Source organism: Python bivittatus, unplaced genomic scaffold, assembly GCF_059951505.1.
Source record: "Python bivittatus isolate LINGU-HERP-01145 unplaced genomic scaffold, Pbiv_v1 ctg000020_np1212, whole genome shotgun sequence".
Lineage (NCBI taxonomy): Eukaryota > Metazoa > Chordata > Lepidosauria > Squamata > Pythonidae > Python > Python bivittatus.
The window spans coordinates 54,415,585-54,441,293 of NW_028277030.1; the positions used below are offsets into that span (position 1 = coordinate 54,415,585).

The 25,709-nt window shown below is 36.1% G+C and overlaps 1 protein-coding gene across 1 annotated transcript in view; it reads right to left on the bottom strand.

Annotated features, from left to right (window-relative positions):
- Positions 1–584: 584 nt before the first annotated feature.
- The window catches only part of USP45 (ubiquitin specific peptidase 45), a 53,699-nt gene continuing 28,574 nt past the window's right edge, over positions 585–25,709 (bottom strand). Inside the window, exons 9-18 of the mRNA XM_007428771.3 lie at positions 19,710–19,797; positions 14,600–14,681; positions 12,691–12,782; positions 10,056–10,112; positions 9,607–9,753; positions 5,873–6,542; positions 4,850–4,947; positions 3,879–3,965; positions 3,377–3,530; positions 585–2,583 (exon numbers count right to left, since the gene is read on the bottom strand). Of these exons, the coding sequence (XP_007428833.2) occupies positions 2,453–2,583; positions 3,377–3,530; positions 3,879–3,965; positions 4,850–4,947; positions 5,873–6,542; positions 9,607–9,753; positions 10,056–10,112; positions 12,691–12,782; positions 14,600–14,681; positions 19,710–19,797 (1,606 nt within the window). The 3' untranslated portion in view covers positions 585–2,452. The remainder of the gene's footprint in view (positions 2,584–3,376; positions 3,531–3,878; positions 3,966–4,849; positions 4,948–5,872; positions 6,543–9,606; positions 9,754–10,055; positions 10,113–12,690; positions 12,783–14,599; positions 14,682–19,709; positions 19,798–25,709) is intronic.

Sequence of the window (25,709 nt, forward strand, 5' to 3'; positions counted from 1 at the left end):
GAACAGTGCCCTCTATTCCTAATCCTCACAGCAGATCTAGAAGTACACCATGGTCAGTGGTATTGAAGAGCACTGAGAAGTTCAGCAGAACCACACTCATACATTTCTCCCCCTCATACTACTTAAAAACAAACAGAAAGAAAAACAGTCCTATAATAGTTACCTCTGATTCTGTATCTCCAGTTGATAAATGCAGACTTTCCTATTCTAGCAGCCATGACTTCTCCCAGGGTTCAACAAGCCTACTGCATTAAATGTATAGAACTTTGAAAGCACCTTTTTCCCCAAAATAGGTAGAGACATATTCCATGCTCCCACTAGCAGACGTTGCCTCTACTCAATTTTTACTCATCCTTCTCATCCTCTTGTACAATAATCCTTCCTGTTCAACAGAGTTATGTACTCTCAAAATAGGTTTCAGATGGAATAAATGGGAAGGAAAGGTGACTTTCATTAACCCTTTTCAATATGGACTCAATCCTTCTTATTTCTGGACCCAACCAAGTGGCATCAATTACAAAATTTATACATAACCAAATTTTAAACTATCCAGGCATATTTTACATATCAAAAGCCACACTTAATGGGAATCTAATTGTACAGTTCTTTAATATATAAAAATAAAACAATGTATTGATAATCACAACAAAGACCTGAGAGCTGATTCTATTTAAGTCATCTTAATCACATACAGTTGGACACCCCAATACCTATTTTTAATAGAAAACCACTCAAGAATATCAACGTACATAATGTAAAAGACAAAAAAAGATCAAATCTTTTAGGAAAATGTAGCTTTCTTTGAAGTTAGACAATATTTAATTCAACAGTCCTGTTTCTACATACTTTACTGTCATTCTCTAACCCATTCAAATGGTCTTCTGGCAACACCCAATCACCCTAACCAGGTCACAAATAACCATTTGTAACATACAGAGTCCAACATACTTTTTCCGGGAAATACATAGTACATCAGGAGTACTAGTAAAGTGTCATTACATCGCTATCCCCTTCCCCATTGGTTAGGCTGGCTTGAACACTGCAGCTAACCAGTGTTTGGGAGGTACATTATATGTTGTTGAGCCTTAGAAATGAGTTCTGTCATTGAGAAGGTTGCTTTTTCACTTACTCTTTGCCTTCTGCTCTTTTTCTTGAAGGATTAAGTAGGCAAGTCAACTGATTATCTTTAGATATTCCCCACACTATGATTGGGTGGAGTTAATTTAACTTTTCCTTGAAGGTATTCCATAGCTTACTAACTCCCTTCTTGATCTAATTAAGACTATTGTAGAAACAGGGTCACTATAGTGTGCATTAAATAAAAGCATATATACACATACTTGTACCCCTGAGACTTGTTCTGCATGATACTGTCTTTCAATGTCAGAGAAAGTAATCTCTTCACTAGAAAGCATGCATTTATTTGCCAATATATTTATATGGAGAATATTGAAAAAGTATGACTTGCTCCAGCTTCACAGTGCAAGTATGGAGGATTCAGAGGTGATTTGGGCTTCACTAAATTTGAAAGCCAGCACACCCCAGGAAGAATGTCTGTTTAACTTGCTTTCTGATAAAGTTTCCACATGTAACATCATCAGATTTCAAGGCATATTCAAATACAGAAAAGCACACTGGAGTGAAATCAGGTCTGGGTATACTCCCACTTTTCCTTTAGAACACAGAACATAGTATCCTAGTTTTGTAGAATGACCTTTTTGTTTCCTGAAATTACTACTTCCCATTGTGGAACATGTTAAATTTATAAGAATCACTGCTTTCAAGAATATTCAAGTGCAAATATTTTACAAAAGCATGCTTTGGTGCCCATAAACAGTCTTTCTTCACTAAGGAAAAATCAGGTTATCAGTCTTACCAACATTGTTTCTGCAATTAACTTTTTAAAAAGCACACTGATTTTAGCTAAACCATTTTGAAACATCACTATTCAGTTTCAGAATGCAGTATTTCACATTACATTTTAGGAGTTCAGAATCAATGTCTGCTCGAATTCATTCATTCGTGTGTGTGTGTGTGTGCGTGTGCGTGTATGTTTATAACATATACATATACACATACATACATACATACAATCTCCTTCCAATCACATATGTAAATGTTTTATTAATTTCCATTTCAATGGAGTCTGTGCCCTCACCTCTTCATAAAAGCATCTGAAGCTATGGGTTCTTCTGAAACAGCAACTGAACAGAAATGTTAGCCACCCTACTATATTTTTGTATGTATGTATGAAAGAGAGAAAGAAAATAATGCATGCATGGGCTTTTCTGCATCCAAGCCATGGTTTGCAGAGTCTGAAACCAGGATATATTTTGTACTGGAGAACAGGAACAGATAAAGGCACAACATTTACATATATTGTAATGTTCTGCTGCACTTCAATAACTGTTAATAATACTCATCGCTTCCCTGTTTTCCACACTGAGCATGTCTAGAGAATTCTTTCATAGAAAAGCAAATAGGCTTGTGAATTTAATACTCTTGATTCCGGGACTGCTTGTACATAGGTGTCACTGATGTACACCCACTGTCCTACAGCTGATCCTGGAGATTCTTTTAAACCTGCAATGCAAACACAGACATGTACACTACTGTTCATTAACTGTAATCAACAAGCAAGAGAAGGTACAATCAAACTAAGCAAACAACTAAGACTCAGAAACAAGTACCCCACTATATGACATCTACAGCTTTGTTTTTAGGTCCTTGGCTGTTCTTTTGGAGACTTTACTTACAGCTGTGAAAGTTGCTTGAGAAAGACCTTGTGAAACAAGGAAACCACCTATAGTAGTGACGCCCAAATTGTGGACTAAAGCAAGCAAAAGTAGTCTCTTTTCAAATACAAGTGGTTCTTGTAACAATGAGGCTACTTTTGGTATTCCTCCACTATTCTGTGCTTGAGCAAGGAGGCAATGGCTGCAAGGGTGAGGAAAAACTGATATAGGATGCCAAATCCAGACCATATAAAAAGCACATTTTTCTCATTTATGGCCTCTGAGCGTCACCAGCCTCATTTGATTGCTTAAGAAGTCCATGCCCACCTCATGCCAAAGACTGAGTTCTGTTAATTGATATACATACCATGCAGTGTAAAAGAATCATGTTTTCTACAATGATTGTTATTTGTAACAACATTTTGAAAAAAAGGAACTATGTAAAATATTGAAAATATAAGAAAGATTATGTCTTCATCCTCCTTTCATTGGAAAAAATTGGGCTGATGCCGTAAAAAGAATGCTTGGCTTACGTTATTCATGGACTGAACTTTTAAAACTGGTGATATTTCTAAAAAAAATAAACACACAACACAGAAGGTATTTTTTATTTGATCACACAATTGTGCTTTGATACGTACCTTGAACATTTTTATTGCTAGAATTGTGCTCCAAATGTTTTTTGGATGATGTTCGGATTTTTACATATGCTGCGTAATGACCTCCTCGCATTGAGCCATTGTGCTCCACTATTCCATAAAGCACATACAGGACCTTCCCACCATCTGTCACATTCTAAGGGAGAGAGGGAGGGAGGGAGGGAGGAAGGAAGATGATTTACTCACAATAAATCTTTGCTCCTACCAAAACAATTAGCAAGACTCTGTTAAATAAATGCAATTTTATTAAAAGAAAACAGCCAGTTTATTCTAATTTCAGGTAGCAAAAGATATTTTCAGCTATTATTAAATCTTGGTTTAACAGAATGATCTTGTGCTGTACAAGACTCTGGCTCAAATGCATGACTAAAAATGTTTGACATCTATAAGAGGAATTCTTTTCCATTTTCAACTGAAACAATAACAATCTGGTAAGAATTTTGCTTAGAACACAATCTGGCATTATGCTTTTATTATGTCATACCTTGCAAAAGGCAGAGCAAAATGGAGCCAGGTCCAAAACAAGTGGGAAATCTACATGTCGGTTTACTTTCCTTAGACTCACGCCAGCCTTAAAAAGAAATTGAAAATAGTTGGAGCATTTGAATTTAATGATACTGCAGAAATAGTCTTAAACATCTGAAATAAAATAAATCAGTAATTACTACGAGTGATACGATACGTCTACAAAACAAATTATATTATAGAGCTACAATATCCAACCTAAAATATCAACTTGCCTTATACCACTCCAGCCCAGCAAAAATTAAACCTAGAATATTCAGGAATAAAAAGCAAAACCTGAACCTGAATGTCATGCTATATCTGAACCATTTTATTAAACTAGGAAGTCAAGTAGCGCTAAATCAAAACAGGCCCCAGTTACAACTGTTTTCTTTTAACGGATATATTCCTTCGCAAAATGATTTGAAAGGAGACAAATGCTGAGGTGATGTAGGGAATATAAGCCCCATTGCCAAAATGTCTTTGTACTGATGGAGTCCAATATGGTTCACTAGATGCGGTACTAAAAATTGAAGAATCCCAATAAGGACAAAAGAAGCAAATGTGGCTATACAAAAGCTTTATGGGGAATATCTCAAAACCAAAAAGGGCACATACAGGAAATGGAAATAAGGTGAGGTCACAAAGGAAGACTACAGGTGACCAGAAACTTTAGATCTAGTGCCAGGCAGTGAACCTTTAGAATGAGCTGTGATAAGCAACAGATGCTTAGAATAAGAAAAAGGCTTTTATAGATAAAAGACTCAGTATACTAACTGCCCAGTGAAAACAGCAAAATGCTAACCTGCAACAAAGGCAACTTTGTTTTTGCAAACCTTCCACCTCTCCTAGACAACATGGGAAAATGAACCCTACAAATATTTATTGCAGCTCTAATAAAAATTCCTGTCTATTAACTTTTAGAAAAAGCACCCTGTTTTAGGGCATCACCTGATGAAATCTTTTCAGATGGAGGATGAGAACAGCAGGAACCAAAGAAATCAGCAGCTGCTTCCTAGCATTTGTATACACACCATCTGTCTTCTTATCTATAAGAAAAAAAATACATCATTTATAAGGCAGAGCGTATCTATCTATCTATCTATCTATCTATCTATCTATCTATCTATCTATCTATCTATCTATCTATCTATCTATCCATCCATCCATCCATCCATCCATCCATCCATCCATCCATCCATCCATCCATCTAGATAGATAGATAGATAGATACATACATACATACATACATACATACATACATACATACATACATACATACATACATACTCTGGCTAATGGTATCACAAGCCACTGAAAGATCCAGTAGCATTAATAAGGTCTAGCTTTCCTTGTCATTCTCTATATACAGGCCAACCAAGGCCAACTCCATGGCTAAACCCAGACTCAGAATGATCAAGATATCCATTCTGTTTAAAAAATCTTTGAAGGTGCAATACCACTACCTCCTCCATCAGCTTAGCTGGATGTGAAATACTGGATGCCATGCAATCGTTATTAAAACTGACCAAAATATGGCTCCTTAAGCGACAGCTTCATTCCTACCTTCTACCTGCAAGAAGGAAACAACAATCTGATCACTGGCACTAGAGTTTTTACAGGCCCTTCAAAGCCAACTTGAGAAGAGATCCAACTGGCTCAAATAGATTCAAGAACATTCCCCTATTCCTCAGGAGATAAACTATAAAACTGCCTCAGATGTGCTACTGGATGGTTTAGCAGACACCTTTGGTTCAAAGTGACATCAAACCCAGCATGAATCTGAACAGTCTTATCTGCAAAGAATCTATGAACAGCAAATCTCCAGGTCAGTTTACAAAAGGCCTTTGAAATGCAGTTCAGTTTTAAAGCAGGCAGTATAGAACATGGGAAGGGTGCTGCTTTCTGAGACACACAAATACCATCCCTGAATGAGCGTGTCCTTGTATCAGAAAGATTTTCATTATCAGCTACCTGTGGAATTTGCTTTTTTCTGGTGTTTGTGCTTCTGATCTGTACAATTTTCACACAGCAGCTTATTGTTTCCCATTAGCAGCTCCACAGAGGTAAACTGATAGAGGCATGACTGAACTGAACATTCCTTAGAACTAGTAACATAACTCTGAGAAAGGGTCTGAAAAGCATTTTGAGGGTTTTGCATCTCTGTTGAAAAGGCGATGTTCTTCGACAGGCTTGAAAAGGAGTTGAGAGGGCCTTCGCTCTCAATGGCTGTGCTTCCAAAGTGAAATTTTGACAAGGCACTAGTAAGGGCCTCTGTATTGCTATTGCTTGATTTTCTGTATTGCAATTTAGCATTTGCAGGTAAGTGTTTGTGTCCATCAGTGCACAAACCAGGTGCGGTACAAGCTTTATTGGCTGTAACTTGTTTAGAAGTGCTTTCACTTTCGGAGGCCTCGCTATCGGCATCAATGCTACTTTCAGAACGGCTGGCTTCTTTCTCACTGCCTTCAGTCTGACTTCCGTTTGCTGGAGACTCCAAAACGGCACTGCTGTCTCTTGCACATGAAGCACTGGATCTGTCTTCTGTTTTAGAGTTTCTGATTTTTCCAGGCAGAATAAAAGGGCTTGTTTCTTCTTCACCAGAAGATTTATTGGCAAGTCTTCTTTCATGGTTTACTTGGTTCTGCCAGTTGCCATGCCGTCACCAAATTGTTAAAGAAGAAAAAAGAAAAAAACACATTGTTCAAATCCCAGCAACAACAATCTTACTTTTTTTATACATGCATAAATATGGAGGTATTCGTATAAACTGGCCTTTCTTTATGGTTAGACTTTGGAGCTCAGCATGGTAGTCTAACCAGAGATGCTGCCAAATGCTTGGGAAGAAGAACGTGCGCATTTGCTCTCTGATCCTGGTAAACTTAAAACCCTGCCCATTTTATACAAACGCACAGCTCTGTTTTATATCCCACATTAACTAAATTTCTGGCTCATTCAGATTGATTTTAGGTATAGTTATTAGCAAACCAGCATGATTCAGTCCCTTCAGCCAATTTTTGTTTTATCATTTGTAAAACCTATTGTTAACTACTCATACTGATTATTTAGTTACTGTTTGTTTTATTTTCGTTAATTTTATATATTTTAATTTCTACTTTCTGTTAAGTGGAACTCTGGTCATTGACCATAATAAAAGACTATCTGACCTACTTTTAAACCCTTTTCTTATTCAAGTTAGTTTTTATTCAGTGATGTTCAGCTCAAGTTTTATTTTGCTGCCTGTTGCTGACCTAGCTATTATAACTTTGTTATTTCTTTTGGAAATATGTTCTTTTTCTTCTTATAGTGTGCTGTGTGCTTTTATTGCAAGGAGTTTGGTTTTTATACTAATTAACATAGCTTATGAGTTCTGGTGTGTGTGTGTGTAAATATATACTAATGATTTGTATTGTTAGAATTCTTCTAATACATATTCTGTTTAGTTTTTGGTATATTTGGTTCTTTCTTTTGCATCGTCATTTACTTTTGTATTCTATTATTGTCCTTTGCTGTTTAGTATAGATTAAAAGCAATGATTTTTTTTAAAAATACAATATCTATGCAATTTAAACCAAGAATCAAAAACTATACATGTTCTTTTGACACTGTGTAGTTTTCCTCAGGGATAAGCACCTTACTAAGGCAGAGGATGAAGTTCACACCACATGGTCCACCTTTCAGATTCTGCTTGATAGGTATGCCCTAATAACCTATATACATACAAACCCTAGCCACCCAAAGTTGAAGAATAACTATCATATGTACTGTATGCAGCTGATCCAGTTTTACCACATGCAGACAGGCATACAAAGAGAGGAATATCTCAGGAGGCCAGAAAATGAAACAAAACAAAAAACACAGTTGGAGGTAGAATTGAGATGAAAGCTAGTGTGATCCCGATCTCCTTGCCAAGTCTGGTTTACAGATTGCCTTCAAATCTTCTAGTATGTTATGACATTACTTCAGGGTACTTAGGACTACATTAAAAATGAAACCAAATGCTTCAAATGCAATATAGGGTGCATTTTAAAATCTTCTGTAGTTTTAAAATCCATCTATGCAAGAAGGTTTAACTTTCCACAAATTAAAAGAAACCATGGCAGCTTTTTCTTCACATAATTCCCAATCCACAATATTTCATGGATGAGTTCTTCTTAAGGAAAGGCCATTTTTACTGGATTTGTTGTGGGCAATTTGAAACTGTAATGAAAATTAACACGTACAGCATATATAAAAAGAGTAATTAAAAAAAGTTCATGGTAGAATTCCACTAATGGTGCTTTTTATTTTTGAACATTATGAAGTTTAACTCTGATTATCAAAAGTTTTAGGTTAGTGAGAATTTTAAAAACTGCCATTCAATTTAGTGTGGTGTTTTCCTGAATGGCTTTATTTTTTATAGATAAGGAAGACTTTCTATCATCCTTGGCTAAGAATATAGGATTTCAACACAGGGTGTTGAAAAGACATTAAAAAAAAATAACAAGCAATACAAATCCTGTGGGTAACAATATTTCTATATTACATAATTTGGCTTTAGGAGCTACTGAAGTAAATAGGAAATACATACAGGTAGTGACTATTTTTGTACATGATGCTAAACCATGGTTTATTTTAGGCATGATTGTCAGGTAACAAAGCTGAGTTTCTCTTGCAGATGAGCAAATTATCATGGTTTCTATAGTCAATTCCTGATGTATTTTCCTTCATTTTTTAGCTGCTTGTTAGCTGCACTATGGATTGATTAGAAGACTGGGCAAAATGCAACCCACTAACCAAGAAACTATAAAAAAAACCCAAATATCTCCATTGGCACATCACACTAAATCCCAGTTAAAATCAACAATTGCCATCTTTTCAATTGTTCAGGTTAAACCAAATACCAACCACATTATGGCTTACTGTGATTTGTAAAAATATAAAATGTTTATGTTTGAAGAGATCAAGAAACCTGAATAAGGAACTAAATAACTAAATAACTAAATAACTTTTATTTCTTTCTAAATAAAAGAAAATCTACATAATTATGAGGCAGAAATTGACACAGGCCATTTACACACATACAGACAACCACTTAATTTAAAATAATTATTCAGAGACTAAAACTAACACATAAATTATTTTAAATTGATAAAGCCTCTTGATCTTGTTAGAACCTTGTCAACTTCATTTGTTTATCTATTAGACAAAAAACTTTTATTTTGATGCTGTCTTTTATAACTTTATTATCTGGTGAACTTGGAAAAATTAAAAACAAAAAAAGTAATACCCTGCGTAGACAAACTGCTTCTGAATTTGTGAAAATTCTCTTCAAAAGATTCTAAATGACATTAGTTAGGAAATCATTTTTCAGCAATGTTCCCTATCAAAGTTGAATGTTTGTCTCAAAATATCTATATTTTAAAGCTGTCATTTTAAGATATCTCCAGCCCCTACTTACATACATACATACATACAATCATATATACATACATACATACATATATATATATATATTAGTCACAATCATTTCTTTTATTAAAATCTTTCAGTGTATCAGTGCAGTATTAAGATTTCTGAAAAAAGTGATTAAAGTACATCCAAACAATTGTGACATAAAGTTGTAAATTAAAAATGTGCTACTCCAGGTTCCTAAAAAAAGTAATGAAATTTGTGTGAAGAATATATGAATTCATGTGTAATTGACCACATTCTTACCACATTCTTACCTTGTCCTTTGTTAATGAACATTTTCTAGACAGCTTTGATTGCTGATTAGTCAGAGCAGTAATAGAAGAACAGCTGAATCGATCAATATCTGCTTCTTGTATTTGTTTACCTTTGCTTGTCCTTCCAAAAGAAACAGGTTTTGAGATCTGGAAAATCAACACAGATTATTGTGGTGTAGCACAACATCTAAGACATTATTTGTTTAATTAGGATTGGCTTTCATATATACCATGATTTAAAAATCTTAATGGCTGCGTTCACTCAGTACTCTAGTCTAAAGCAAAACAAAGCCAAACATATGATTTAATGTGATGTATGACACCAGCTACAATCTCTATAAGGTATTCTTCTTTTCCATCCTAAACTGGCTGAGGTTTTTATATCAACTGACACAAAGAAAATTTCTGACAGTTTAAATAAAGGCGTTATTGAATAAGAATTTCCTTACCCTCTCTTCTATTATAGGAAGTGAAAGATCAATGAAAGGTTCCTTTACTGTCGAAATCTTAGAACAGAAAAAAATGAATATGGCAAGTGAATATACAGATCTTCTGGATTCCATCATATATACATGCATACAAAATTATAAATACATTTTTTAATTAGGTACTGGAGTACTTCATAAAAATGGAAGAACTAGGATATTGGAAAATCCTGAAAAAAAGAACCCTGCTGTAAAGGTAGTCCTTGTTTAATGACCACAATTGGGACCAGCAACTCTGGCACTAAGCAATGCAGTCATTAAGTGAGACAACCTCATTTCCACTGTGGTTATTAAACGAATCACCTGTGGTTGTTGAGTAAGACATCATGTGACTGCAATTTGTGATTTTACTGCTGGCTTCTCCATTGACTCTGCTTGTCAGAAGCCAGCTGTGAGGTGAGCAAATGGTGATCACGTGACTGCAGGATGCTGTAACAGTTGTAAACACCTCTTGTTGCGAAGCACCTGAATCTCAATCATGTGACTGTGGGGATGCTGCGATGGTTGTGTGAGGACTAGTCATAAAGTTACTTTTTAGTGTCATAACTTCGAAAGGTTGCTAAACAGGGCAGTCATTAAGCAAGGACTACCTGTATTAAATTACCAAAATTCAGTGGTATAGAAATGGATTATCTTATCTTGAGAACAGACTGGCAAGCATTTGGAAATGGATGGGGGTGAATATGGCCTTGCAAGTTCTCTTGGAGGCTTTCAATACCATTAGCTATGATATCCTTCCAGACTACATAGCAAGATTGAGTTTTGGAAAAATATTCTACCCTGGCTCCATTTTCCTCAGATCAGATTGTATCTAGAATATTCAACAATATGTACTGGGGGTCTACTATTCAGCACTTTTACCTTTATCCCATTCTGTGTGCTTTGCTGTTTAATAGCTTTATAAATGAGTAACTCTTTATATGTGCAAGAACAGTTCTCATATATCTTTACACAGATGAGACACATTAAAATGCAGGGGATGTATAAAATACAGTATCCTATTACAACAGAGACAGAGATTTCTTTAGAATATCCTGTTGAATTCTACAAGCATGAACACATAATTTGAATACTTCACAGATGGTTTCAGGATGTTATCCACTAAAAGGAGAGAAAAATAACAAACTTCTACATGCTTAGTAGTACTCTCAAACCTCTGACAACAATGCATAAGCAATGAAGCAAGATTCATATGGAGTTCCATTAATCTGCTTTAATGCCAGGAATAAAGGGTTAGGATACAGAATCTTGGAAACAGAACAAGCAACCCTCATTTATTAGTGAATTCAGAAATACAGAAACATTAGAAAAGATCACATAATTACGAACTGTTCATTGTCACCAATGAAAGCTTTAGAAACTACAAAAAGGTGATTCCTCACAGGCATCAGCAAATGTATTCAAAACAGTGTTATCCATAAAAAACAAAATACTTATTCAAAATCATAGTTAATCACCTCCAATCACATAGTTATGTATTCAACCAATGTCCCCTGACCAACAGAAGGTTTTTGCAATCTGTCAGAACAAGGGGAGAGATCATTTTCAGTTATTTCCCCATCTTCCTGCTCTGATGGATTGGCAACCCTGTAAAAGAACAGTGGAAGGCAGCAAGGGCAAAATGCAATTATCAAAATTGTCATTTCCTTCCTTGAGGCATAAACTTCAGCTGAGTCATATAATCTTCCTTCAGCAGAGACACCAATTAGATTCAACCAAACTTTGGAACAAGGCCAAGTGTATTGGCTGGTAGAATCAGGCACCAAGTGATTGAGTTGTCTCCCATCTTAGAAGCCAGAATAACAAAAGTCCACACCATGGTAGGAGGCCCATTGCCATCTCCATTGCCTAGAGTTACTTTTCTTCCTCATTACTGTGACTTGTTCACCTACTCTTTTCAAGCAATAGAAATAGGCAGAGAACAAAGAGAAATAGATGTAATTTCTGCAGTGTTTGCCTTCTCATCCTCCCCTCATGCAAAGAGGACAGGACAGAGAAACAAGCGAATGGATAGCAGCAACAATGGTGGGGAGAAGGACCAACCAGGACCATCCTGAAGACCTCACAAGACTCAAACCAGTACCTAGGACTAGCCTACTTGCCTCTATCCCTGTTCAAACTACAGAGTACAACTCAAGCGTTAGCCTGCATACACTTATGGATCTTTCAGGAGAAAACATTATTTCCATTCTTTCTCTTTACATATTACTGTTTTCCATAGCTGGTATTCTTAAATCTATGTTGATTTAAGAAAAAAAACATTTCTTTCTTCTCCAAGTAAAGCAGATACTTGACAAACTGGAGCAGCTGGGAGAATAAATTGAACTTAATGCATTGATTTCCACAATATTTAAGAAGTTTTCAATCCACACTATGATTACAATGTCAGAAATTAGCCTACCATTATCCAAATGATTATTCAACACCCTTCTTTGTATGTTAAAAAAAAAATTAAAGAAAGATATACTTTGAAACAATCAAATTTCTGATATTCCATTATAAAGGCATTAATAAAACAGATAGTTCTACTTTTAACTCAGTACACAATATATTGAAATAATTACATTTCTGAAATCATATCAAATTCCAGAATACTTACATTTTCACATTCCTCACACATGATAGTGCTGGTCAATTCACCCACAAAAATCCTATCTATGAAGTTCATCTTCACACCCTCTCTTCCATATGCTGGAAAAAAAAGAACTTCTTTAAAAATTTTGCAGAATGTATTAATTAATTATTCAAAAGTTAGCAGAATTAATTCTAATATTTATTCAGAAAGTATGTACATTTTACCCAAAATAAGTTACAGTTTGCATCCATCAGCGGGAAAAAAATAAAAACTTACCATACCTGAGCTGCATATATTTGGGTGGCCACCAGATGGCAACAAAAGAATTGAGGTTATTGGATTTTTGCATCCAGATACAGTTTGACTATAAAAATGAGTTATCCATTTATGACTACATTCAGTTTTGATTTTTATTTCTGCTAATTAAAGATATATCCTCTGTATCATGTATTACATTGCATCATATGAAGGTATTTCACAAGATATGCAGTAGACACTTTATTATATTACGTGAAACATCAGTAAACTCCAGTGGATTCTATTTTTCCCCCTTAATATAATCTTAGAAACTCTTCTAGAATGTGGATTTCAGTATCTTTAACTCATTATGTGAACTTTACTGGTTAACAACAAGTTGTGAAATACAAGTATTTTGCTTGAAATAATATAGCTGGTGTTTTATAAGCAGAAAATAATCTCCCCAACTCCTTAGTTAGCATGTATACCAGTGTTTCTCAACCGTGGCAACTTTAAGGTGTTTGGACTTCAACTCCCAGAATTCCCCAGCCAGCATGCTGGCTGTAGAATTCTAGGAGTTGAAGTCCACGCATTTTAAAGTTGTTGAGGTTGAGAAACACTGATGTTTCTCACTATACGCTCTGCAGCTAAAAGAGTCCGACTGGTTGTATCTGAATCTACTTTCAGGTTAACACATTCAAGGCTATAGCCTTCTATTTCTATTCTACATATCTGAACCCTTTCTCTTAACGAGCATTTAGGTGATTGCTGAGTACTAAGAAAATGGAGAGGATCTGAGAAAAAAAAAATTGATTGCAGTAAACGCCCTTATACTCCCATCATGCTGCCAACTTCTACTTTTCAGCTTTTCTACTTTTTCAGCTAAAAGAAAACTAGTGGTTGGGGACCTCACAGTACAATCCTAGTACCTACTCAGAAACCAGTCCCACTGAATTCAATGAAACAAACTCCTAGGTAAGTGTGCACAGGTCTGCAATCTTAGTTGTCTCCTTGTGTTCTCTTCTTCCCTTCTCAATTATTGATCAAGTACTTCAATATGCAGCTTAAATGTATTTTATTTATTTATTTATACAATAAAGATATTCTGCCTCCTTCCCAAGTGAGAATGCTAAAATATCCGTTTTTATGGAGTCTATTAGATTCCCTGGGGGTAGGGACAATCTGATCATATCTCTATCAGAGAACTAGGCTATTATGGGTAAAGCAACCTGATCCATGAAGTGTTCTGCATCTTCACTAGATGGCACCAAAATAATAGATACACACTCCATTATATACAAAAAGTCTCCTTTGATCTGAGTTAAATTCCTGGTGATTCCATGGATAGGGCCATAGAGTTTCTTGTCAGCAATACAGAAGTCATTTACCACCACTGTCTTCTGGGATGTTTACTCAACTTCTCACTCTAGCCTCTAAAATTTCCTTGTGGTTTCCCATCCAAGAAAAAAAAAAAAATCCAAATAGATCCTGTTTAGCTTCCAAGTCCAGAACATGTGTATATATGTACACACAGAGATAGACACACACAGAGACATGACTTTGGAACTCAGTGTTGTCTAAAAGGCAAATTCATTAATAAACAAAAGCATAAACATAACTCATATGTTTATAAAAAACATTTAAAAAATCAAACTATGCAAATAATACAGAAAAGTTCTGCTGAAGGACACCATACCTTTGACTTTTCTTTTGGTTTCTTCATCTGCTGTTTTAGCTGTTGGATTATTAAATGCTTTTAGGATTGCAGCTTGTATGCGCTGTAACACAGACATTTAGCACATATTTTATTTGATTAAAGTTTACAGTTTTAAGTATTTTTTTTAAATCAAACAGCATACTTTAACAGACTAGGAGAATTACTCTTGTTTCAAACACATAAACTCATATTAATGACAGAATTTGAAATATAATCTCAGTATTTCACAATAAAGATTGCTACTCTTGTTCCTATACTCCTTTATTTAAGTTTAGATATTTTTATGCTTTCTTGCTTTTAAAAGCCTAGTCAAAGGAGTTGCAAAATGAAGCACAAAACTGCAAAATATATAACAGAGTTACCTAGAGCAGTTGTAATAAAATACCATCCTAAAACAAATCAATTATCAGCACTAATTCAATTAGAAAACTACAGAATAATGATCCTTTCCCTTCCTATACAAAGAATACATGTGTGTCACAAGAAACTGTACAGTGGACTTTACCAAGTCTTTAAATACATTGTTGCCACTTTTCTAACCTAAAGAATAGTGACTTGCATAATTAAAATTAACTATCTTTACAATGGTCCTTTCCTTGTGGTATTTTATAAAATAGGATTTGCTGGGGTGGTAGCAGTTAAGACTGTGAACCAGAAAGCATCCACTTCAAAACTCATTCAGCCTAAAGATCAAACTAGATATATTAAAATACTTAAATATTCTTAAGAAATTCAGGTTTCTCCAGGTCCATCACTCACCTTAAAGCAGAAGCTGTGGAAGGAACAAGACACTCTGGATTGCAATGCATGGGGAACAAATTTAACACTTCAGGCCCCTGCAGTCTTCATGAAAGATTCCAATCCACCCAACTCAAGCTTCCATTCATGCCAACCCAGTCCCCCCCAAAAATATTAGACTACAACTACCATCAGCCTATGGCCATTGGAAAACATCTGGAAAGACCTAAACTGGGAACAGCTGCCCTATATTATTATAAAATCTACTCTTGTCTGAAAATCCATTACTTCATTATGTTGCAATTTGTGTATTTTGATAAATTGCATCACTTCTAGAACGGTTTAACAGAGAAGGATTACTGCTCACATCAAGCATACACAGAAAAAAACAAGAAAATATGAAAATCATTATCAGCAGAAGAAGAAAAGATCTCCACAGGGAAGAGGACAACCGAATTCAGTTCTAGTGAGAAAAGGAGGAAGAGGATCCTTTCTCTGCAGAATAATATATATCCCTTTAAATTGGCTAGCAGATGGGGTTAATACTATAAAGACAAAAGAACACAATAAATTACAAAAGATCAATTGAAACTGAGTATACTTGCACTGGAGCTCTCTCATTCCAATTTGAACGAAATGAAATTATAATAAAAATGTTATATTGGACTGCCTTACCAAAGCACTTGTTTTTCAGAAACGACGTTAAGAATTTGCTGTTTGTGTAGCACAGTGTGAGTTTTAATGGAACCTTTGGAGCTAAAAATGAATCCTAATATAATGATTGGGCAAGGAAAACGTGGGCAAGAACTAAAATTACAACTGGATATTTTCAATCTTAAAATATATTAATGTAACATTCAGGGCGAACATCATTGAACAATCCATACAAAGAGTTTTAACATTAAAACTGTGTGTTACAAATGTGCTGTGATTACTGCATAGCACTCTGTGCCTGTATTTAAATCATATGATTTAGAATTGCATTCTAAAAATAGGTCTTTGTAAAGTCACTTGTTATTTATGTGAATAAAATCTGTCACTATCACCATCAGAAAAGATAGAAAAAATACAATTCTATTTATATTCTAGAAATAATTGAACGTGCCTGCTTATATATTACTGGCTTAATGGTATAATGATGATGTATAGTGAAATATATTAGAACTACTCTGCCAAGCGATCTGTATCTGGATGCAAGTTTCTACTTCACAAGGACTTGATCTAGCTATTAATTCCCAGTTCCTCAAAGACCCGTGGTATTCATCTTAAATCCAACAACATATTAAAGAGGACCCATTCATGATAGCTAAATAAATAACTCATCAAGTTGATACCATAAATAGGTTTGCAGCCAAAAGGAACTCTCTTTTTGTTGAGACAACTGCATTGAACCATTTATTTAGGTCAAAAAAAGACACAGTCGTTTGAGTGCAGTTAGCAAACCCCATCAGACATTAATCAATTAACAGCACGGTTCAAATTTTTCAAGCCTTGGTGTGAAGCACTCCCAATATGCAATGCTGGAACAAGGGGACAGCATGCAAATTTGCCTGGATTACTGACTTTTTAAAAAATGGTTCACCGATATGTATTAATATAATTTAGGGGAAAGCAATTACAAATATAAGTCCATCGATGGGACATATCACTAAGAGAACTGTCTCACAGCTTCAGCACACAGAATTAAGTAACCACAGATCCTTCTATGGCACTAAAATTGTTCTACACTAAGAAATTTTAATTTTACCAAATACTTATTATTTCTAATAGATATTGTTTATTATTGAAAACAGTTCTTATTAAAAAAAAAAAAGAAGCTTTAAAAAAATTAGATACCTTTTTTATTACTTGTGCAGAAATGCAGATAGCTGAGACAGATGGGACAATATAGGGCAGCAAAGTAAACAAAGGCTGACCCAAACAGAATCCTTACAGGGAACACATTTAAGAGAAACACAAGAGAGCTTAGTATCTCTAATCAGTTCTAAAGGATTCTGGTGGCAGACAGACTGATGGAGGCTTTCTTCAATTAAAAAAAGACACCGTAGTGACACTCTTTAACAATAGCACGATTAACAGCTGTGGCATTCCCATGACAGACAATGTTGCTCAGGTTCGTTCAGGCTAGCACAACTGTCACTGCTCACAAGATTGTCCAGATTCTCAGATCTTACATTCTCAGTTTGCCATGATCATATAGAAACCTGAAAAGTGGAAGGGGAGGGGCACCCAACAGCTTTTACTAGTAATACCCCTTACTGTGAAGCCTGAGGTAATAAAATCCCCATTTGCTACATTGCTCCATTATGGCAGAATATGGGTTTAATCATTGATGTGGGGTCAACACTGCCTACCTTAAAGGGAAAGTAAGAAGAGAATGTGGGATTGTGGACAATGAAGAAAAGGGGTGAGATGGTCATTTTGATTTATTCCTGCTAATATAGTATCAGATAATGCTCTTTTGGAGCATTTTTCCTGCTACAAAATTACACAAAGGACTGAAATCAAGACAGTTACCTCCCACTTTCCAGAGACTCACCTTCATATATGATCTTGCAAATGAAAGTATCAGCCCCAAGCACATATAAATATGTAAACTGGTGCTATTGTAATGAGGAAAGTGTGCAGAATTTGAGGCTATGGAAAGCGGAATGGGGGCATTAACTTTCTGTTCAAATTAAATATATAATTTGTAAAGCTTTCCCGAAAGCTTATAATTAAAATATATGACACAAAACACTGACAAATAAGGACCACCTCCTATTTCCCAATCCAGTTATTCTGATGAATATAGTATGACATAATGACCAAATGGGATATACAGAACTGAACTGATAAAGGCAAGGTAGATCACTTGATTTGGATCATTCAAAACAGGGTTAAGGACTGTCCATGGTCTCAGTGGTACAACTAGGGCTGCATTCTAAAAAGTACCCTACAAGTTGGTGAGCATCCAATATAACTGGCACAAAAGTGGCATCACGTGCTCAGATTTTCAGGCGCCCATCAACATTCCTGGCCACATTTTTGTAACCGATTGTAGAGTTCTGGCACTAGAGTCAAAAGCAGCCCAATGTAATGTGTCATCACACTCATATTGCCAGTATGAAATAAAAGATCCTACGTAATCTGAAAATAACTACCCTAAATTAAGGAGTTCAATTATATTCAATGGGTGGGATTCAGAGTTTTATTCTACCACTGAGTGAAATTCTCCTAGAATGCTCCTGCCGATGGATGGAAGGAGGCACTGGGTCTATTCCTCTCTTTCCAGAATCCAGCACTGTTTGGGTAAGCCCCTTCCCACAAACCTTTGAAAGAGATGTTGAGGGGATATAACGGGCAGGGTGAATAGCAACCTTTCCTCATTCAACCAGTAGAAAAGCTCCCGTGGTTCAATAGTCACCAACTGAATAAGGCATACTTCTATCCATATCCAGTGGAATGCAATTACATTCTCTAAAGGGTAGTACCCAAAACCACACTGTTCAAGGGTTTGTAAGGAAAGAGAATATCACAGATCATACATCGTAATAATCAGACTGCTCAGATCCAGTATATTCTCTCAAATAAAAAGCAACATAAATTCACACCTGGACTGCAGTACTGGAGAAAAGATATTTTTTCTGGTTGAAATTATTACTGCTTCTGTTCTAGAAGATGCTACTTTACAGCCTCGACTTTAAAAGATGGGGAGTGGGGTGGGGGGGAAGGAGGGAGGAGAAGTGGGAAAAATACTGTAGTGAAAATAGGTATTCCAAACTTTTGCCACTGACTTAGAGGAGTCAAAGGTAGAGTTGCTATAGTCCTGCTTCGTTTATGCATTCCCATGGTATTTTAAATAAATACTTTAAAATGTGGTTGACAAAGAAATGCATTGCCCAGGGACATTCATTCAGGAAATCAATCAGGTTGCCTATAATTCTCTTACAAGTATACTTTTGTCAGGAAACTGAGGTTGGCCACAGAATAGTTCAGAAATAACCTAACATAAGTAAATAGCCCATTACAATATAATAAAGACAGCAGTATAAAATAAAATAACTTCTTTGAGTGAATCCCTGAACACAGTAGAATATGAGAGCAAATCTTAGGTTTGATTTGCAAAGTCAGTTCACACAGCAATCAAGAAGTACCCAATTAATAAACTCCTGCTTCAAATGGAAGAATTGACCAAAAGCTACAATATCATCAGTGTTTCACTGACAAGACCAACAATACACAGTCTACACCTTGAAGATGTAGAAAAAAGCAAACTATTTTCTTAATAAGCAGCATAAAATAACAGTTTTTTTTTAAAAAGAAGTAATTTGAGTCAAGCTGGTTCTTCTTGCAATAATAACCACTTCACCTTTGTTTCTTCTATTCTCATTGCATCCAACAAGTAGTGGAGGACCTCCTGGCTGTCCTGCTGTTGAAATCCCTTAAACCGAGGGGCCCTGCAGAGGGAAAAATGGACAGTCTCTGGAGAAGGAATTGTAAGGCTTAAAAACAGGGGTTTAACATGTACATGCAAACATATGTTCAAGAACAGTGATGCTGTGATGGGCAGAACATTCAGAAAGAGGGCGAGACACAGGTCAAAGTGTAAGAGAAGGGGACAAAACATAGAAAGTAGCCTTAGTTTCCAAAAGGCTATAATGTATAATCCAGCTGAAAGATGGCAAGTCTTAACTATAGTATCTTGGAGACCATGGACGTAACCAGCATAGAGTAGCACTTAAGGTGTTTGACTAGCACAGGAAGACCAGGTTCTAGTCCATTCTCAGCCATGGAAGGTTACTTTGGGCCAGTCACTCCCTTTTAGCCCAATTTACCTCACAGTGTTGTTGCACCACAATCACACATCAGGTTGCAAACCACCACATCTGCTGTGTGATTGTAGTAATTTTGGGAGAATTTCTTCCCAGAAGGATTACATGAGTGGCCCACCGGCTACCTGTTAAGCCCCATACTGCAGGGCACAATCCACAAAGCAAGAACCACCCAACTGAGGAGCTTTAATGCAAGAATTAGGGGTAAGGTACAGAATCTTGGAATCTGCAATAGGAACTTCCAGCCTTCTTTTACTAAGGAGTTTATCAAGGCAGAGAAGGAGACTAATACTGAAGAATACTCAGCATACACAGTTTTAAGCTAAATTGCTAGTCCAGTCACTGCATTTGTATAAACAAGACTGCAAGATGCAAATATGATAAAGATATCATTTCATCTGGTCACTTGTGATAAAGAATGTTTCAAGGTGCCCAGGCAGGAAATTTGAAAGAAACTTTTAGTTTGAAACAGGTATGTGTGGGGAGGTGCTAATAAAGCTTTTTTGCTTATCAGAAAAACTGGAAAATCAGAAAACCCTGTCCTTGGGTTACACACCCAACTGAGCACATTTCCAGGAGGACTTTCCTCTCCATACTCAGCCAGGTCTTGGTGAGGCATGCCAGGTCGGCCTTCGCATTCACTATTAAATCATGGGTGAGAGAGACCTTATCACAGGCTGACCTGGCATTCAGCAACAGCTAAAGGCTCAGACCACTAAGGAACTGATGCCTGGATCTTGGAGTCGAGTCCAAGGGCCTGGAACATGGAGCCAATATGACACACCAAAACTACTTTCCCCATGAGCAACCCATCTCTGCCTCCCACCATTTCTCCCCTTGCCCATCACCAGCAAATTTCCAAGTTGCCCTTTCTTTGCACTGACTAGCAGAACTTGGCATATGCGCAACTGTTGTCTGTCCTTTTCTATATTTGGTATAGGCTATAATTGACAGAACAGAACTTACGGTGCTTTCTAAAAAAAACAGAATATGAGAAGAAAGAACATATTGCTAGCTTAGCTGAGTTTTAATAAAATTTCAAGGGGTTCAATTTTTATCTCCTGCCTGAGGAAAGATGTTCTGAACAGTAGTTTTAATGTATGTCAGCAACTTGTCCTTTATACAATAACTGCATTTGTCATTTGCCCTGAGAGGACCCTTTCAATAAAGACCTTAGGGATCTTCACATATTAATAACTATAGGGAGAGAATAATATATACAAAAGAATTAGGGGAAGGAAATGGGAGGAAATCACAGCATGGCTTGAAAACTTCAGAAATCAAAGGAGGCCCCACACTACAGAATAAATAGCTCTCACATTTCCCAAAGCTTTGTGAAAGTTCTAGTCTATCTCTGATAATATCCAGAGACATTGCTTTTAGGAACTGTTGAACCCAGGAGGAATAACCGGCAGTCTCAATGTAAATTTCATGCAGCCTTTGGCCTGATTTCAAACATATTTTGCAAGCCATTTGTTCAGCAATTTTGTCCTATGAAAAGCAATTCTAAAAACAATTGGGCAAAAAGAAAAAAAGGAAAAGAAAGAAAGAGAGAAGGGAGAAGAGAGGGAAAGAGAGGAAGGTGTCTCTTACTTCTGGCTCTCTCACCCTCACTCGCTTCAGTTTTGCCAGCTATCTATATTCTGCCCCAATAGATTTGATTGATTAATTGATTATGTATCAATAAGTCATTTTCAACTCCTAGCAAACAGATAGATTTTCTTCATGATGATCTATCCCTAACCTGGTCTTTCAGGTCTTCAACAGTGTACTCATCACCAGTTTAAATCCATCCACCCTGCTGCTGGTCGTCCTTTTTTTCTCTTTCCTTCCACCTTTCCCAGCATTAGAGCCTTCTCTAGGGAACTAGGTCTTCCAATAATGTTCTGAAGTAGGATAATTTGAGACTGGTCATTTGTGCCTCAAGTGAGAACTCTGAGTTGATTTGTTTGATGACCCATTTGTCTGTTTTCTTGGCTGTCCATAGTAATCTCAGGAGTTTTCTCTAACACCAAAGTTCAAAAGCGCCAATATTCTTCCTTTTCTACTTCTTCAACATCCACCTTCTGCTTCCATAGGATGTCACAGAGAATACCATGGCTTGTATGATTCTGATCTTTGTAGGTACAGTCACATCACGACATTTGAGTATCTTTTCCAGGGCCTTCATGGCTGCCCTATCAAGTGCTAATCTGTTTTTCTTGACTGCTTATTCCTGTTGATGGTTGAGCCTAAAAGGCAGACCATCTTAATTGCCAATTCTAAAGCTGCTTGTTCTAAGATATCTTGCAATATTACTAATATAGCTGTTTCCAGCATCTACTGTATTTTATTCTTAAATTCTTCAACTTTTACTGAATCCCAATTTCAAAAAATTACCTCTTAGGAGCAGAATGGTATTCTACCATTCCTTTGGATAAACACTTTTGCATATTTCACTGTGTGAAATACATTGTTATTTTATTTATTTTATTTATTTATACATCATATTTATATAGCTACCCATCTCACACAAAGCAACTCTGGGTGGCGTATTTGTTATATTATCAATTGTAAAAGTATTTAGAGAGAGATTTTATTTTAAGCATCATTATCATCATCATGATAAATCAACTGAAGCTATAATTGCTGAACTCTTAAGAGACTGTAACTGAAATGTACTTGTAAAAGTTGCACTGCTTATCCAATTCACGGGAGCAAGTTTTCTTGATTGGAATATCATATGGATTTTCATATATATTTTTAAAAAATTTCAAACAACCCACAGGAAATATTCTTTCAAGTCCATCTGGTGCCTTAACTTTCAAAATCAACATTCTAGTTCCCCTGTAGCTGTTTTTCAAAAATATTTTTTTTCTTTTTAATCCTTAAACTTACATGAAATTTCTTTCATCAAGGATAGAAGGAAACTCTCCTGGCATAATGAAATTTGCCCTTCTGAAGGTTCTTAACATCCAAAAAATAAAGAACAAGCAATTTCCTAAGGTGATTAAGAGAGGAAGTGGGCGAACCCAGTGTCCTTTTGAAAGCACTGAACCATGGTTTAGGCAGGATGATTTTCCCCCAATTCCCAGAGCTCTCAAACCCACCAGAGACTGCTATTCTATGGTCTCTTTGCAGGGAGCCTCTGTATGAAGCAAATTTATGGGTGATCCTAGTCCTCTCCTTAATCCAGAGAGGAGTTCCAAGAAGCGTTCCATTCACCAGCTCCTCTTTCCACCACAGCCGTCGGCTCCACTCTTCACGGAGCCATCTTCAGTCTACCATTGCTTCCCCAGAAGTCCCTCATTGGCCACTTACTAATGCATAATTAGGATGTGCTAGCCTATAAATAAAGGCATAACTAATGCTATATTAACACTTTAAAATCTAAAATAGCAAAACTGCAGCATATTATTAAGAACGCTGCTAACACAAAACCTATAATTCATCTGTACAGCATACAAGTTTAATAAATAATAATATTTATTTTACATGCTTATTAATTACCTCCAATATAATTTAAATAAGTTTTAGGAAAAATGAAAAGGATTAAAAAAAACACCTTTGGAGAAAACTAAAATAAGGCAAGAAACATGCGGAGCAGGGGGAACAGAAGCTGTAGTCCACATTGATATGTTTGGATTTGACAACTAAAAGATGTGCATTCCTCTCTCCTTGAAAATGTGCTTCCAGCAAGATCCCTGGCAAAAATGGAGGACTCTGGGATGGTTGGTTGAACTGACCACTCCCAGACGACTTGACATATGGAAGCCAGTGCCAACGTGCTACAACCTGTTGTATGGCGTCAGCAGAATAAATGACTGAACAGGTTGAATTACTGTTAATCGCCATAAGCAGTGAAGGATGACTAGGACAGCTATGCCACAGTTATTCATGTCTATCACTTTAATGTTCAACTTCATGAAAAATATAATTATCTGAATACTACCATTCCATTGTATATTGATACAGAAATGTCTACTCATTTTAAATCAAGTTGGTTTATAGATAACCTGTCTATTGTACAGAACTGCTACTACTGTCATGATTCAATGTTCATTTTGTTTAAATATATATGCTGCATAAAAATGAGCTATAAATAAAATTAAATGCAAAAAAAAATCATTTCTACTTGTTCCTCCACAAAGATTAAGCTGTACATTATCTAGTATGGCTAAGAGATAAATGAATCACGAAGCCTTGCAAAATTCAATATAAAGTGACATTGTAGGACACTGAAAAGAATGAGAAGAGATATTTCTTTATTAAACCATAGATTACCACATTAGAGAAAAAAATCATATTTAATCTTTTGATTTATGGTAACACAACATTATCTAAAGTAGCCTAAAATGTACAACCATAACTCAAGCCCTAGTCAATTATAATTTGCTCTCATTGGTAAAAAAAAAAAAAAAAAAAAGGATCCTGCTAATTACTCAAAGGTTGAACTGATTAATCTACCCAATTAACAGACAGTCTTATGTTCAATGGTATATACTAGTTCTAGTGGAATATTGAAAAGACATGGCTATGAGCTTTAGAACACACCTGCCTGAAGAATAAATTTGTTACTTTCAGAAAAGTTGCCTTTAGGGAACATCAACTTTGCACAATCCAGAAAATATAATTTGAAAATAACTGCATTTGGGTTTATCACATAAGTGGAACCTGAACTTAGCAGTACTCTTTTAGTAACTGATATGTCATCTTAAGAACTTAATAAGAAGATTTTGTGCTTGCCAGTGAAAAGATATCAAAGGAGGTCCTAACTGGACTTTGATTGGCAGGGAATTCCAGACCCTAAGAGTAATTATCAAGGTTGTTAAACATGCTTCTGTTAATGATGGAAGTGACAGAAATGTCTCTCCTGGGCAGAAATACGGGCTTTCAAATACAGACAGTCTCCAGTTTAAGAATATCTGAGTTACGGACAACTCATACTTGTGAACAGGCTGCCTATTACTAAAAATGGCAGATGGTGGTCTCCTTCCATGAACCAATGAACCCCTGAAGCTGTGCAATGCTTTCATGAACTGCTGAAGCTGTGCATTTTTAATATACAACCTGTTTTCAGCGGTTTTCAGTGGTTCATGAAAACATTGTGCAGCTTCAGTGGTTTGTCAGCTCAAGGAAAGAGAAAGCCATCCACCATTTTTAGTAATAGGCAGCCCCTTCATAAGTACAAGTTCCAACTTATATACAAATTCGAGTTAAAGCCAGACTTAGGAACGGTACTCATTCTTAACCTGGGGACTGCCTGTATTATGGTCCCAAATCATTTGGTGCAGTCTTTCCTAACTGGTTGGTATCTAAATGTGTGGACTTCAACTCCCAGAATTCACAGCAATGGACATGGTGGTTGGGGAAATCTGGGAGTAGAAATCCACACATCTGGATTGTGCCAAGATTGATGATACAATATTGAGAACTAATGTAGTTCTGTCATAATGTTGTTTATCATCCCTCTGTAATGACCTAGAAAGAACAAAATTAGAAAAGTTCTTCTTGGTCTGTTCTCTTTTTTGGAATTACTATATTGTCAATTCCAAGCT